The 15083-nt window shown below is 45.8% G+C and overlaps 2 protein-coding genes across 3 annotated transcripts; one reads left to right on the forward strand and one right to left on the reverse strand.

Annotated features, from left to right (window-relative positions):
• Window positions 1-1324: 1324 nt before the first annotated feature.
• Window positions 1325-7654, reverse strand: OAZ3 (ornithine decarboxylase antizyme 3). The gene is given in 7 exon segments (XM_027526165.1): window positions 1325-1578; window positions 2268-2353; window positions 2860-3035; window positions 3773-3847; window positions 3849-3912; window positions 4199-4365; window positions 7562-7654. Coding segments are annotated over 7 exon segments (804 nt in total). The 3' UTR covers window positions 1325-1435.
• MRPL9 (mitochondrial ribosomal protein L9) lies at window positions 7558-14666 on the forward strand. Of its 2 annotated transcripts, none has more exons than XM_027533419.1 (7): window positions 7558-7805; window positions 7981-8137; window positions 8834-8958; window positions 9172-9222; window positions 10927-11028; window positions 13942-14025; window positions 14137-14666. In XM_027533419.1, exons 1-7 carry the CDS (start codon window positions 7653-7655, stop codon window positions 14269-14271), a joined length of 807 nt encoding a protein of 268 aa, XP_027389220.1. In that variant the 5' UTR covers window positions 7558-7652; the 3' UTR covers window positions 14272-14666. The 2 variants fall into 2 exon arrangements, with proteins under 2 accessions (XP_027389220.1, XP_027389230.1); XM_027533429.1 differs by having other exon boundaries at window positions 13942-14002.
• The last annotated feature ends 417 nt before the right edge of the window (window positions 14667-15083 follow it).

The raw sequence follows: 15083 nt of genomic DNA on the forward strand, positions 1-15083 counted from the left end.
CTTCAGAATTAATCATTCACTAAAACCTCACCTAAAAGAGGTAGATTCGAATTACAGAAACCTGGGTTCTAGGAATAGATCTGCTGTGAACTTTGGAGCCTGTTTCCGTACGTAGCATCTCTCCATTTCTGACAGTATTGTGAGGATCCAGTGAGAACTGTGAAGGTGCTTGAAAATGGGTGGGAGAATAACGGTAAATTAACCTTTTTTTTTTTTAAACATCAGCAAGGTAAAGTAGAAGACTTAAAACTAGCACATAAGACTCTGACACGCAGGACTCTTAATCCAGGAATTGATGAAGGCTACCCATGTACTACATGGCAACTATATTTTCCCAGAAACACAATTTTCAAATTTGATTGTCTTAGAAAAACCTCGGTAGAAATTAGCAGAAAGACTTCAGTGAAGGAGCATCTCTGGGTAGCTTGGGCAGTCCCACAAGAATCAATGAAAGCATGCTGTTGATTTGATATTTCAGACCTTGGCTGCACTTGCTCACTGAAGCCAGCTCGGCCCTGGAATTGGAGCTACTCTACGACAGGATCATGGGGCCAGTTAGTCCCCAGTTTCCTCAGCCTTTACTCTCTTCTTTTAATTTTATTTAATCAAAGTACAGTTGATTTACAGTGTTGTGACAATCAACACTGCAAAGTACAGCAAAGTGACTTTATTTTTGTATTATTTTTCATTATGGTTTATCCCAGGATATTGAGTATAATTCCCTGTGCCATACAGTAGGACCTTGTTGTTTATCAGCCTTTACTCTAAAAAGAGGTCTCCTGATATAAACTGTTCACAGGACTTCTATGAAAAATGAGTGGTATCTCATTCTTAGCTACAGTTTGTTACTGTGTATGAAAGCCTTTTCCTTTAACATGGCTTTTAAGACCTTTTAACCCATTCTAATGAGTTCCCTATTCTTAACAGCACTACTTCTGCAGCCTCCTGGAATGTTCCTGCCCTTAAACTAGTGCCACAGGAACCATGTACCTTCTCTCATTTCCTTCACTGGTCTCCAGTTTGAACCGAAGTATATGGATAAAAATATCCCAGTAAAGCTTAAGTCTTTCTGAATTCCCCGGTGCTTGGTTCCTGCTCCTGGCCGGTGCTCAGATGGTTAAAATAAACAAGGGAATAGTTTTGGGATGGGGGAAGGCAAAAGCTTAAAATCCCTGGGTCCTTTCCCTGTCTTGCTCAGACCCCTTTGAGCTTTTCAGTCATCAAATGTCTGTCTGTCCCTCAGTGAATTCAGCTCTGTAAGGCTCATTTTTCACTCCAGCCAGCCCTCTCCCCCACTCCCCCTGCAAAGAAATAGTAAACACAAGAGGATTGCACTACCCTTTACTCCTAGACGGAAGGTGTTTTGTCACATCCTGGAAGCTTGGTTCTCACTTAACAAGGCTCCCAGCCCCTCACAGAGTAGGAATAAGCATGTTCAGGGAGGTTCACTGGGCAGGTGGCCAACATCCCTTTCAAGGGGATACACCATAAAGATGACATTGTCCCAGGGAGGAAGGGCTGGGTGGTCTGGTCTGACCACCTCAAAGCCCATGTAGCTGAAGGCACGTAGCAGAGCACCTGTGAAAAGAGAACAACATTAGAATACTCTGAGGCTCCATGCAACCATTCCCCTAGATTTGGCTTCTTCCACTGGGGAATGACTGGGCAGGGAGCAGTGTGGTGCAGGCACAGGGATGATGTGCTTTGGAGTCAAACAGAGCTGGACTGTAACCTGGCTTCAGTGTTCTACATGTTTGTAAAATGAGGATCACAGAATTTAAATGAGATGTTTACAAAGTGCCTAACACAGTGATGGTATAATAAACTCTTGCTTGTCTCTCATATCCAACAGAGTATAAGCTCCCTGAGGGAGCAAGCATTTCTGTAATGTGCACCTCACATCTGGTTAAATATATTCCTGGCCTTACACCTGACCCTTTCACATTATGGGTGCTTAATACATTTGAGACTCTTTCTATCCTACCAGCCACAACCCTTGAATGGCTTCTGTGTAATTTCACCAGTGCTTCTTCAGTTTAGCTTCTGAAATCTGTGTGCAGGGCCTTTCTGACAGTTCAGTTATGACTTGAATGAACAGAATACTAGGTGCCTTAATTTCCTTGGTGGGGAGAAGGGGATGGGTGTTGAATCCCTGAACTGCCTGAACATGCCCTTTAGAATGAGGGGAGGAAGGTCTCCTATAAAGGGGAAATTGCTGTCAGCTGCTTCAGCACAAAGGGCCAGGAAGGAGAGAGCAGATTCCCCACCTCTGTCATTCCGGTTGTTTTGGATGTTTACAAACACGGAATCCACATTGGTCTTCTCCTCCACATACTGCAGTGCTGCGGTCAGACTAGGGACCAGAAGGAAAATGGTTAAGGCATGTTTCACAAACTCAAAATTGAGAAAGGTGCCTATTTGCAACAGAAGGTATTTTATTGCTCATTGTTTCCTGACCCAAGGAAGTGAAAGTTCCAAACTAGTTTTGATGGATTTTTCTCTGAAGCTAAGGGTTTATACACTGTGGCCTCATACCCCTACCGTGGAAGGGGCTTGGGGAAAGGGGGCCACTCCATAAAGACAAACAGCTGGAGATCACTTCCTTTCAACTATTTATGGATTCCACCTTGTGATTCTGAATCAGTTTAGCAACCTCCTATAGGCTGTTATCCCTTGAATCCAGATCCTGGCTCAGCTCACCAGGAGCTGGTTCAGTGATTTGGCTGGTTCAATGATTTGAATGTATCCAGCCCCTGAATAAGCCCTCACTGGCTAGCATTCCCATTACCTGATTGTGACATCAGAGTGAACCCCTACCTCTTCCCTTCACCTCCATTCCCCCCATCCAGACTCAGTTACCTTTCCCAGTTGCCTTGATCCAAGGCCCGATACGGGATGTCCAGGAAGAGCCTGTGGTCACACAGAAGGCCGTGCCAGTGGGCAGAGGTCTGGGGGGTGAGGCGGAAGTGGAAGTCTAACTGCACCGGGTCCTTGTGAAGCAGGGGGTCAGTAGACAGCACCGTCAGGTTCCCAGCCTAGAAAAGGAGTAAAACTGAGAGTCTCCTGTTTCTGTGCTCACCTAACCCTCAAATCAGATCTCAGACCTGTTTAGGTGTGTCTGTGGAAGCAAGGAGGGGGCTGATGGAGAGCCTAGGTGAAGTGGAGCCAGGCCTTACTCAATATCTCTTAGTTCTAGGACCTAACTCTGTCCCTATCATGGAGTTTTCCTTGACAAAAATTTGCTGACTCCAGTGAGGGGTGCACTAATGGTTCAGAAACTTGTATTTACATCAAACAGCTTATTCTTTAAACAAAGCTGTGTCATCTGTTTACTGTCTCACTAATATTACTCTTCTACTTTTTTCCATCATATAAGTTTTCTCTAAATTCTGGCACTTCTTATCTAAAAATGGATAGCTCATACCTAGGCATGATGATACAAAGGCGAGTGCAGGAGTTCCAGATTCTGGACCCAAAACTTAGCATCTAAACAGCTTTATGTCCCAGAATACAGCTTTATGTCTTAATATAGTCTGTCTTTGTTTTCAGTTCTTCTTTTCCCATCCTGCTTTTCAACACCAGCCCTAGGACCCTGCCTTAAGTTCTCTGGACCAGAATCCTTGCCTATAAAGCAAGTCACTTTTACACAGGAGGTCACATGAGCTAGCTTTCTATGATTTATTTTCCAACTAGTTCATGTCCCTTTGCAAGATACCACATTACAGCAAGCAATGGGCTGCCATGTCCCAGCACCAGCTCCCAGTCCACTTACCGAATATAATTCTTTAAGCTGGTCTTGATCACCCTGCTCGGTGTGTCTGGCACCCTGAAGACCTACTAGGGACTCAGGAGCACTGAAGACAGCAACGGGGCCGGAGTGTCAAGTCCTCCTCTTCCTTATAAGTGGTGATACTGATGAGGGAAAAGAGGCCCCAAATAGTTGATCTCTGAGTCTGAGATGAGGAGAGACTTACCTTCCAGGTACACGGGGCCAGGTCTGGCACTGTCTTCTGTATCTTCTGTGAACCAGCCTATCTATTTCCATTTCCCCAGGCCAGCCAGATAGAAAGGTTTACAAAGTTCCATGCCAGCCTTCCACCCTACTTTGCTATTATCTTTTGCCACTTAGGGAGTCCTTTCAAATTCTTTTATTTTTCTTTACAGTTAAACAACTACAGGTAGAGATTAAAACAAGTACCTTTTACAGCAAGGCAGCATCTTCTCCCGGAGGGTGATCCGGTACTTGTAACAGTAAAGGTAATAGGCGTATGGTGACCAGAACGGGTAGAGGTAGTTCCGTGTTTTTCCCCTCTTGATATAAGAAAGGGAGTAGAAAGAGGGGCGTGACCTGTAACAAGGCAGTTTCTTAGTTCAGTGCCTCCCCGCGGCAAAGTGAGGTTCAGGGGCTGGTGGCAGGGGTTCAGGCCCCTGGTCCCATTGTGACACGGTGAGCACTGTGACATGGGCAAAGGGCCAGCCTTTCAGTCACTTCAGGGCTCCTCTCTGTGCTCCCTACCCCATCTACCCCCTTAGGTAGCCCCCAGAGCTCTTGTTCAACTAGTATGGACTTCATGGCTGACCAGAAATTAAAATACTTTTTGTTTCTGTGTGGTTGATAAACAGCCCTGGCTGACCACTTGTGCTCACGGAACATGGGCTCCCCTCTGGCGTGTGCGTGTGGCAAACCCACGCTTCAGTAACAGATTGGGGTCTGATACTGCAGGAGGCTTCTAAGGCCCTGATCCAGTATCTGACTTGATTGGTTGGTTCCCTATTCAGTTCAATATTTTTATTATCCCTACCTTTAATAACCCAGTGGTTCTACATGTTGTTGAACTTTCTCAGTGCCTTATGGGGTAGGAACTGCAAACTCAGTGTCTCCAAGAGCCTGGACAGCTAGGGGAAATTAGTGGAGCTGCTGGGTGGGACTATAGCAAAATGAAAAGCTCACACACTCTTAAAAAAAAGCTGGGGGGTTGGGGTGCGGTGTGTAGGGACACAGCTCAGCTCCAAGTTTTCATGCAGGAATGCAGACCAGATCATACAATTTTCAACAGAAACTGGAAAGAGATTTTTGTGGTAAGTTTCTCAAAAAGATTTTTTTTTTAATTTGAGAAATTTTACTACTAACAAAAAATAAAAATTATTGATTAAAAAAATCAACATTGTGTGCAAAATTTGGAGCTGGCGCCACCAGTCTGAGACCTCTGCACGTTCTTCATTCATCTATTTACAAATACTTATTGGGGGCCTACTGTGAGCTTGGGATACACCAGTAAACAAACCAAATATCCCTGCCCCATGGAGCTTCGAACACTGAAAGAACAAACCTAAACACTAAACACAAGAGAACTATTTCACGTGTTAGAAGATGAAAGAAGGCTCAGAAGGGTGAAGGGGTGGGACAGTGGCAGTAATAAAAGGGTGCTCTAAGGAGCTCTCATTGAAAGGGTGACATTTAAAGACTCAAAGAGGGTGAGGGAGTTAGGCCAAGCCAACATCTGAGGATAACAAGCTTCTGTGTGAAAGCAACAGCTAGTGCAAATCCCTAAGGAGAACGGGTCAAATGTTTTCAAGTCCACTGTGGGTTACAAGCTACGTGCTAAGTTGCTTCGGTCCTGTCTGACCCTTTGCGACCCCCTGACATAGCCTGACAGCCTCCAGTCCACGGGATTGTCCAGGCAAGAATACTGGGGGTTGCCATTTCCTCTTCCAGGGGATTTTCCCAACCCAGGGATTGAACCCCCATCTCTTATATCTCCTGCACTGGCAGGCAGGTTCTTTACCACTACTGCTACCTGGTAAGCTCTGTAAGCTATAGGGGGAGTAGAAGAAGACAGCTAATGGGACCGGGTCACACAGGGCCTCGTAGACCATTGTATGGCCTTTTTCTTTGACTAAAGGGGGAAGTCTTTGCAAGTTTTGGACAGATGAGACATGATCTGACATGTTTTTCAAAAGATTCTGACTGGTGTATTGCAAATAAACTGTAGAGCTCTAAAGGATTATTTGTTAGGAGACTATTGCAGTAATCCTGGAGAAAGATAGTATCTTATACCATGGTGGAGAGCTGGAGTGATGGGATATGGTCGGATTCTGGAAATAGTATAAAGGTAGCACCCACAGGATTTCCTGAAATAGGAAAGAAGGTGAGTCCAAGAACTGAAAGAAGGGAGTTACCATCGACAGAGAAGAAAGGCTGCCGGTGTGGCAGTATGGGGCAGAGGATAGAGATGGGTTTAGTTTGGAGCGTGTTAACTTTGCATTGTCCACAGTTGTATAAGGGGAAGATGAAGTAAGCAGCAGGATAGTCATGTGTGGAGTTTAGAAGTCTAGGGTGAAGACAGAAATTTGATGTCATTGGCATTATGAGTAAAGATTGGCATTCAGAAAAGATCCAAAGACTGAGCCCTGGGGGCACTCTAAGAGAGAAAGAATAAAGGAGAAATCAGCAAAGGAGACTGAAGAAAATGAGTGAAGCTCCCCGCTTGTTTCTGGGAGCATGTTGAGACCAGAAGGAGAAAAATAAATCGGGTGTCCTGGAAGCTACCTAAAGAAAGTGTAATTACGAGGGACTGCTGGCTAAAGGCTGTTTATAGGTCGAATAACATGATGCTCGGAGAAGGCAATGGCAACCCACTCCAGTACTCTTGCCTAGAAAACGGATGGAGGAAATGAAAATGCTCCTCCTGCTATGGACGGAGGAGCCTGGTAGGCTGCAGTCCATGGGGTCGCTAAGAGTCAAACTCGACTGAGCGACTTCACTTTCACTTTTCACTTTCATGCATTGGAGGAGGAAATGGCAACCCACTCCAGTGTTCTTGCCTGGAGAATCCCAGGGACGGGGGAGCCTGGTGGGCTGCCGTCTATGGGGTCGCACAGAATTGGACACGACTGAAGCGACTTAGCAGCAGCAACATGATGCTCAGAGCATCTTTCCATAAATCTTTTGCCAAACAGGCCCTATTCATTCCATTTATATGGTTTACTCCCCAGTACTGAGACCCTCCACAGAGGGAACTGTCTCCCTCGTGATTTACACTTATTTAAATATTTGTTAGGAGACTATTGCAGTAATCCTGAAGGAAGATAGTATCTTATTCCAGGATAGGAGGACTAAATAGTGTAACGATTAAGAGACGATCCTGAGGTTGGCAGTTTTCCAAAGGATTCCATCCTTCCACCACTTTTAGATAGATTTGAAGTAAGGAAAAGGGAGAGCGGTACCCTCTCCTCTCAGCATCCAGCTATCACAGAACGTCAGAACTGGAAGCGACCTCAGAGAGCGACTGGAGCTAAATAAAAAGCCCCCAGTAATAGAGACTAATAAAGACAAGTGAAGCCAAGGGAGGGAGCGGGTGTCTCCCGGTGTCAGTGCACCTAACAGTCATTCCACTATCGGTCAATGGCTATGGGTGTCCCTCCCCCGAGAAGAAACTGGGAAAAGGGAGTGGCGGAAATGCTGAATCGTGGAGCACCCATCCCAGCCAGATCTCTGGTCTCCAGACACCCAAATCGCAGCTCAATCCGTGCCAGGCTTTCCTGGAAGCTCAGCGCGCACAGAGCCGCGCCGGCTCAGGCGCGCCGCGGGCAGCCCGCGGGGGCCTTTCCTGCCGCCTGCGCCTTGCGGACGTTCCTCCGCGCCCGAGAACATGGCGGCGGCTGCTTTTGCGGTCCCGCGGGGAGTTCAGCTGCGGGTGCTCACTGAGCGGCTGCTGCGAGGAGGGGTCCGGGAGCTCCTCCGGCCGCGACTTTCAGGGAGCACCCCCGGCTCGGAGCGCGACTTCAGCCTGTCTCACAGTCGGGTGAGGGCTGGGTCTGAGTCCTGGGGCTCCTTGCCTCTGGTGGAGCTAGTTATGGCCGAGGCTTGTTTTAAGAAGCGCGCTGAGACCGGGTGGGCCCCAAATCAAGGGTGGTGGGCTCTCCTTGAGGTGCCGGCGGCCAGTGGAGGAGGCTCACCCTCGCTCCCCCGGCCTCCAGGGCACAGTCATTGTAGAGCGCTGGTGGAAGGTGCCGCTAGCGGGAGAAGGCCGGAAACCGCGCCTGCACCGGCGACACCGCGTCTACAAGCTCGTGGAAGATACGAAACACAGGCCCAAAGAAAACCTGGAGCTCATCCTCACCCAGTCGGTGGACGGTAAGGCCCGGGGAGAGGTACTTCTCTCAGGCTGGTTCTGTTCGGCATCAACTTTTTTCTGCCCTTTCACTACTGAGAAGAAGCGGGTAAAAAGTACTGTGATTGTGACATTGATTTCCTACATAGAAAATTAGAATATGAATGCAGCATCATCTAATTTTATGTTCCAGAGTCTTGGAAGGCCTCATTTTGACTGTTTCCCTATGCGTGGGCTTCCCGGGTGGCGCTAGTGGTAAGGAACCCGCATGGCAATGCAGGAGACTTAAGAGACACTGGTTTGATCCCTGGATCAGGAAGATCGCCTGGAGAAGGACACGGCAACCCACTCCAGTATTCTCCCCATGGAGAGAGGAGCCTGGCGGGCTACAGTGCACATGGTCGCAAAGAGTTGGACAGGGCTGAAGCCACTTAGCACGGCATCTTTAACAGTGTGTGGGGAGAAAGGCCTGACAGTAGGCACCACATACTGAAATCTCTGTGATGGGACAGTGCTTCACTTTGTACATGGAATATTGAGTTTCTCAATCAGACCCTAAAGAAATGAATTCGAAATCGTGCTATTCCTAGTGAATACTAATATTTCTTCTGGGAGGAATAAGCACTGTGAGAGAATAAGAGGTCTCTTTTTCTTTGATCATCTCCTCTTTAGGGACTGCTAGATAATTCTGATCCTGTGCCTCTGTTCTCTGTTGGCAGAACTTGGAGTCCGAGGTGACCTGGTCTCAGTGAAAAAGTCTGTGGGCCGTAATCGACTACTTCCTGAAGGACTGGCTGTGTATGCATCTCCTGAAAACAAGAAGCTGTTTGAAGAGGAGAAATTGGTGAGCCCAAAAAGAAAGCAGAGGGACTCAAGAGATAGTAAAACCTGAACATTACTTCTAACAGCTTCTTTCCCTTTAATATTTAATTTGAAAATGAGGTAGGGACTAGAAGAACAGGAATTCAGAAGCCCAGACTATGCCCAGTATAGTAAGAATTTGTTGTTAGTTACTATGGACTCTTTTCTCTTTTCAATCTGTAACTTTCTTTTCTAGCTGAGACAAGAAGGAAAACTAGACAAGATCCAGACCAAGGCAGGTGAGGCGGTGAGTAGAAACAGAAAATCTTTATTTATGGGTCACATACAGAAGTCACCAACCTCTCCCTAAAAGGCTTCTTGATTTCCTTGAAGTCTCCTAATTTCAGGCACAAGGTAGGGGCAGGGGGAAGTACTGTGGCTGCTGTAACTGATACTAATATTAAGATCTCCTAGGAGATCCTGACATGTTGGGTCAAGTGCTCTGGCTTATTGAGGGAGGCCCCAACCTGGGGGGGAACCCTTGGAAAAATGTGAGATGAAGACTCTGCCTTCAGGGGTGTTTACAGACAAGCTGGAAAGAACACAGACACAAGAGAAAGTGATACATAAACTCAAGACAATAAATCATGAGTGACATGGACTAAAATGGATTAGGGTGATTGAGGAGGGGTTTTTTTCAGATGGGATTGAATTAGGCCTTGTGGGATTAATAGGCTTTGGATAGACCAGGAAGGTAGGCAAGGTGTTAAGGGAGACAAAGTCTGAATAGATAATTAAGGCATGTTTTAAGGTTACACTGCATTTATAGTTATTACAAAATACTGGCTATATTCCCCAGGCTGTACAGTACATCCTTGTAACCTGTCTTACACTCTATACCTGTGCATCGGTTTTTGTCTCGTTATATTCACTGATTTGTGTTTTTTAGATTCCACATATATAAGTGATATCACAGTATTTTTCTTTCTCTGACTTATTTCACCTAGCATAATGGCCTCCAAGTCCATCCTTGTTGCCGCAAATGGCAAAATTTTGTTCTTTTAAATGGCTGCATAGTGTTCCATTGTGTCTATATGTGTGTGTGTGTGTGTTGCGTATACCATATCTTTATCCATTCATAATAGACACTTAGGTTGTGTCCATAACATGGCTATGAACATTGGGGTGCATGTATCTTTTTGAATTAGTGTTTTGGAGGGGGTTGGATATATATACCCAGGAGTGGAATTTCTGGATAATATGGTAGTTCTAATATTTTTAGTTTTTTGAGAAACTGCTGTACTGTTTTCCACAGTGGCTGCACAAATTTAAATTCCCACCAACAGTGTACAAGGATTCCCTTTTCTCCACATCCTTGCCAGCATTTGTTACTTGTATTCTTTTGATGATCGCCATTATGTCAGGTGTGAAGTGATAGCTCAGTTAAAGCATGTTTTAAAATAGAAAGTAGACCAGCCTAGTTAAAGCAGAGGACTTGAATAGTATATTAGGAAATATATGACTGAAAAGTGGGGTGGGCATGATTTATAAAACATCTTTAATCCTCAGCTGATGAATTTATACCTCATTCTTTTTTTTTTTTTTTTTTTTAATATACCTCATTCTGTAAGCAAGGAGGAATCATTAATGGTGTAGTGGTAGGATTGAAGGTCCAGAATATTGGGTTAAAACAGTCTATGAAAGTCTTGCCATCCTGAGATGAACAGTCGATGAGCCTAACTTTGACATGGCCTGTGTCTCCTTGCTTAGGGAGAGCCAAGTACAGGCAGCATTCCCCTCCAGAGCATTGCTGAAACATCTTTCCATGATGTCAGTCATGAGACGATAGGAATTTTTATCTTTCCTATTCATCATCTCACCTCCCTTGGCTACGAGGCAGGAATCGTGCTTTGCCTGAACTCTCAGACTTCATGCCTCTTGGCCTTTTCCTAACATGTTTCCTCTCCTTGATTCCAGCTCTAACCTACCCTCTGTTTATAATTCCTCTCAGACAGTGAAATTTCTGAGGAGTTGCCACCTGGAGGTAGGAATGAAGAACAACGTCAAATGGGAGCTAAACCCTGAAATAGTTGCCCGCCACTTTCTCAGAAATGTGAGTACTCCCAAACACCACTGTAGCCCTAAGATGGAAGCTACCCCTGGGAAGCAGCAGCTACTCTAGGATTGATCCCTCTGTTAGGAAAGGGTGTGATCATCCAGCTGAAGTTAGGGAAAGCTTTTTTTTTTTAATTGATTTAAAACATATTTCTACTGTGCAGCAAAATGATCGTTTTATATATATGTGCCCTTTTTCATATTCTATTCTGAATATACTGGATACTGAATATAGTGCCCTGTTGTGTACAGTGGGACCTTGCTGTTTATCCATCCTGTATAGTTGCAATATATAGTCTGCTAATCCCAGACTCTCAATCCATCCCTCCCCAGTCTGGCAACCACAAGTCATTTCCCTCCCACAGTGCAAGCCAGCCAGGAATGCTTTCCCTAAGTTGGACAGCCATACGTAAATCGATGCGCCCTCCTCCTGGGCAGTCACAAGTCTGTTCTCTACGTTTGTGGATCTGTTTCTGTTTCATAGATCATTCGTGTCACATTTTAGATTCCACATGTAAGTGACAGCATACGGTCTTTGTCTTTCTGACTTAGTTCACTTAGTATGGTCATCTCTGGGTCCATCCCTGTTGCTGCAGATGGCACGGTTTCATTCCGTTTTGTGGGTGAGTCGTGTTCCGTTGTGTATATGGACCACAATTTCTTTACCCATTCATGTGCTGATGGACATTTAGGCTGTTTCCGTGTCTCGACTGCGATGGGCCTTTGCTGCTTCACGCAGGCTTTCTCTGGTCGCAGCGAGCATGGGCTCTGTTGTGGTGTGCAGGCTTCTCATTGTGGTGGCTCCTCTTGTTGCAGAGCATGGGCTCTAGGTGTGGGGGCTTCAGTAGCTGTGGCACAGGGGCTTGGTTGCTCTGCAACATGTGGGATCTTCCCGGACCAGGGATCAAACCCATGCCCCCTGCATTGGCAGGTGGATTCTTAACCACTGGATCACAAGGGAAGTCCCACATGTATCTTTTTGAATTGTAGTTTTGTCCAGATATAAACCCAGGAGTGGGCTTCCCTGGTGTCTCAGACAGTAAAGAATTCGCCTGCAATGCAGGAGGCCTGGGTTTGAACCCTGAGTTGCAAAGATCCCCTGGAGGAGGGCATGGCAACCCACTCCAGTATTCTTGCCTGGACAATCCCCATGGACAGAGGAGCCTGGTGGGCTGCAGTTCCTGGGGTCGCAGAGTCCAGCACAACTGAGCGACTAAGCGCATACCTAGGAATGGTATTGCTGGATCATATGGCGATTCTTTTTTTTTTTGAGGAAGCTCCATATTGTTTTCCATACTGGCTGCACCAGTTTACATTCTCACCAGTAGTGTAAGAGGATTCCCTTTCCTCCACACCCTCTCCAGCATTTGTTATCTGTAGACTTCTGTTTCACTTCTGGATACACTGCCTTCATTGCTTCATGTGGGCTTTTTCTAGTTGTGAGTTGGGGCTTCTCTATACTTGCAGTACACGGGCTTCTCCTTGCAGTGACTTCTCCTATTGCAGAGCATGGGCTTCAGTGGTTGTGGTGTGTGGCCTCTGGGGTTGCAGGTTGCAAGCTCAGTTGCCCCTCGGCATGTGAGATCTTCTTGGACCAGGGCATTGAACCCACGTCCCGTGCATTGGCAGGTGAATTCTTCACCACTGGACTACTTGGGAGGTCTATTTAGACTTTTTAATGGTGTGAGATGGTACCTCATTTACTTTTGATTTGCATTTCAGTGGACAGGGAGGCCTGGCGTGCTGCGATTCATGGGGTCACAAAGAGTCGGACACGACTGAGCTGAACTGAATCATTAGCAGTGATGAGCATCTTTTCCCGTGTCTGTTGGCTAGTGTGTGTCTTCTTTGGAGAAATGTCTGTTTAGGTCATCTGCCCATTTTTTGATGGGGTTGGCTTCTTTTCTTTCAGTTTTTCTTTATTTCTAGCTGCACTTGGTCTTCATTGCTGTGCACAGGAGCTGCTCTCTAGTTGCAGCGCACAGGCTTCTCACTGTGGTGGCCTCTCTTTTCAGAGCGCGGGCCCTAGGATGCATGGGCTTAGTCGCCCCACAGCATGTGAAATCTTCAGGGATTCAGCTCATGTCCCCTGCATTGGCAGACAAGATTCTTAACCACGGGACCACCAGGGAAGTCCAGTTGGGTTGATTTTTTTGTTGTTGAGTTGTATATGAGTTGTTAGTATATTTTGGAAATTAAGCCCTTGTCAGTGGCATCATTTGCAAATACTTTCTCCCAGTCTGCAGGTTGTCTTTTTGTTTCATGGTTTCCTTTGCTGTGCAAAAGCTTGTCAGTTTGGTTAGGTCCCATTGCTTGCTTTTGCTTTTATTTCTGTTGCCTTGGAGACTAACCCAGGAAATCATTGGTACAATGTATGCCAGAATATTTTGCTGTGTTCTCTTCTAGTTTTGTGGTGTTATGTCTTGTGTGTAAGTCTTTACACCATTTTGAGTTTAATTTTGTGTATGGTGTGAGAGTGTGTTCTAACTTCATCAATTTACACGTGGCTGTCCATCTTAGGGAAAGTGTTCTGGATTGGTTTGCAGAGGCGTGGAAGGGAAATGACTAAGGATGGTCACAAAGAAATTGAAAACTGATAGAAGATGGGAACATTTATTTTCTCTAGATAGGAAGAGCTAGGGAATTGTGACACTGGAGAATTTTTACTTATGTGGATGAAGTGATTTTGATCTCAAACCCTGTTTCTCTTTGTGAAACCACCTCCCTGAGAAATCAGGACTGAGTTTCTCTGCCACTCTTTATGGAGGTTTGTGCCTTTCCGTGGGATCAGCCAGGGTAAACTCCCCAGTTTTACTCATCCCTGTACAGGGAAGTCTCGAGTCCTCTTCAGATTGCCCAGTGTGGCAGCCATGTAAAAAGAGCTCCTTTTGGTTGTGATTTTTTTTTGCAGCTTGGCGTTGTGGTTGCCCCACATGCATTAAAGTTGCCCGAAGAGCCCATCACCCAGAGGGGTGAGTACTGGTGCGAGGTGACGGTGAGTGTTTGACATACGGTCTCCTTTTTCTGACTGGGTCGAAAGCTGGGATTGGGTCGTGTTGGCCTTATTTGCCCCCTGACCTAAGCATTCCTATTGTTCTGTGGGCAGGTAAATGGACTGGACACTGTGAGGGTGCCTATGTCCGTGGTGAACTTTGAGAGGCCCAAAACCAAAAGATACAAGTACTGGTTAGCCCAGCAAGCTGCCAAGGGAATGGCCTCCACCAGCTTCCAGAAGATCTGAACCTGTTCTCCCTCGAAAGCAGCGAAGCAGAATCAGAGGAACGGTGGAGCAAAGATGGACCAGCACTGTGGTACCGCTCCTAGCTCGAACCAAACACGGAATTTTAGAGAGCGTATGGAGGCAGCAACAGCAGACCGGACTGCATGTATGTGTTGAATCGTCCCTATTTTCCATCTTCAACAGTTACCACGTTTGGCCTTACTGGGGAGGCCTGCTCCAGAAGTACAGGCTGTGGGTTTGATAAGCTAGATATTAACAGACCAAAAGAGTCTAGATCCTATTTAGCCTCTTCCTTCATTGGAATTCACTGGAATAAATGGTAGAGCTAGCTAGCTTATTCTCATCATCCAAACTGAACATTGTATCTCTGAAAAAATAAAAAGGTTGTGCTCTTTTTAGGTGTTGTTTACTGACTTGAGTAGACTGGGGACAGGACTTCCAAGTGGAATGTCCTCTTGGAAAGCCCCTGGGGTTTGCTCCTAAAAGGAGAAAAAGAGAAAACATTTTTTGGGCTACAGCCCACAGTTGCTATGGACAAATTACTCAACAAGCTGATATGCCTTATGGTCTTAAAACTTATTAGGTATACTAATAAAGTCCTCAATACAAATAAGCACAATGGATTCTACTTTTCTAAGGAGATCTGAATAAGGCCTAAGGACAGTTGTTGGAGAAAATAAAGCTGGGATGAAAGAAGTTTAAAAAGGGAACTCTTGAAATTTTGAAAAAGATTTGTCTGGTTTCCAGACAAAGGTTAAGATGTGGGGCTAGTTCATAGGTAATTATGGATTGGGAGATGAGGCAAGTAGATA

The sequence above is a fragment of the Bos indicus x Bos taurus genome, chromosome 3 (genome assembly GCF_003369695.1).
Source record: "Bos indicus x Bos taurus breed Angus x Brahman F1 hybrid chromosome 3, Bos_hybrid_MaternalHap_v2.0, whole genome shotgun sequence".
Lineage (NCBI taxonomy): Eukaryota > Metazoa > Chordata > Mammalia > Artiodactyla > Bovidae > Bos > Bos indicus x Bos taurus.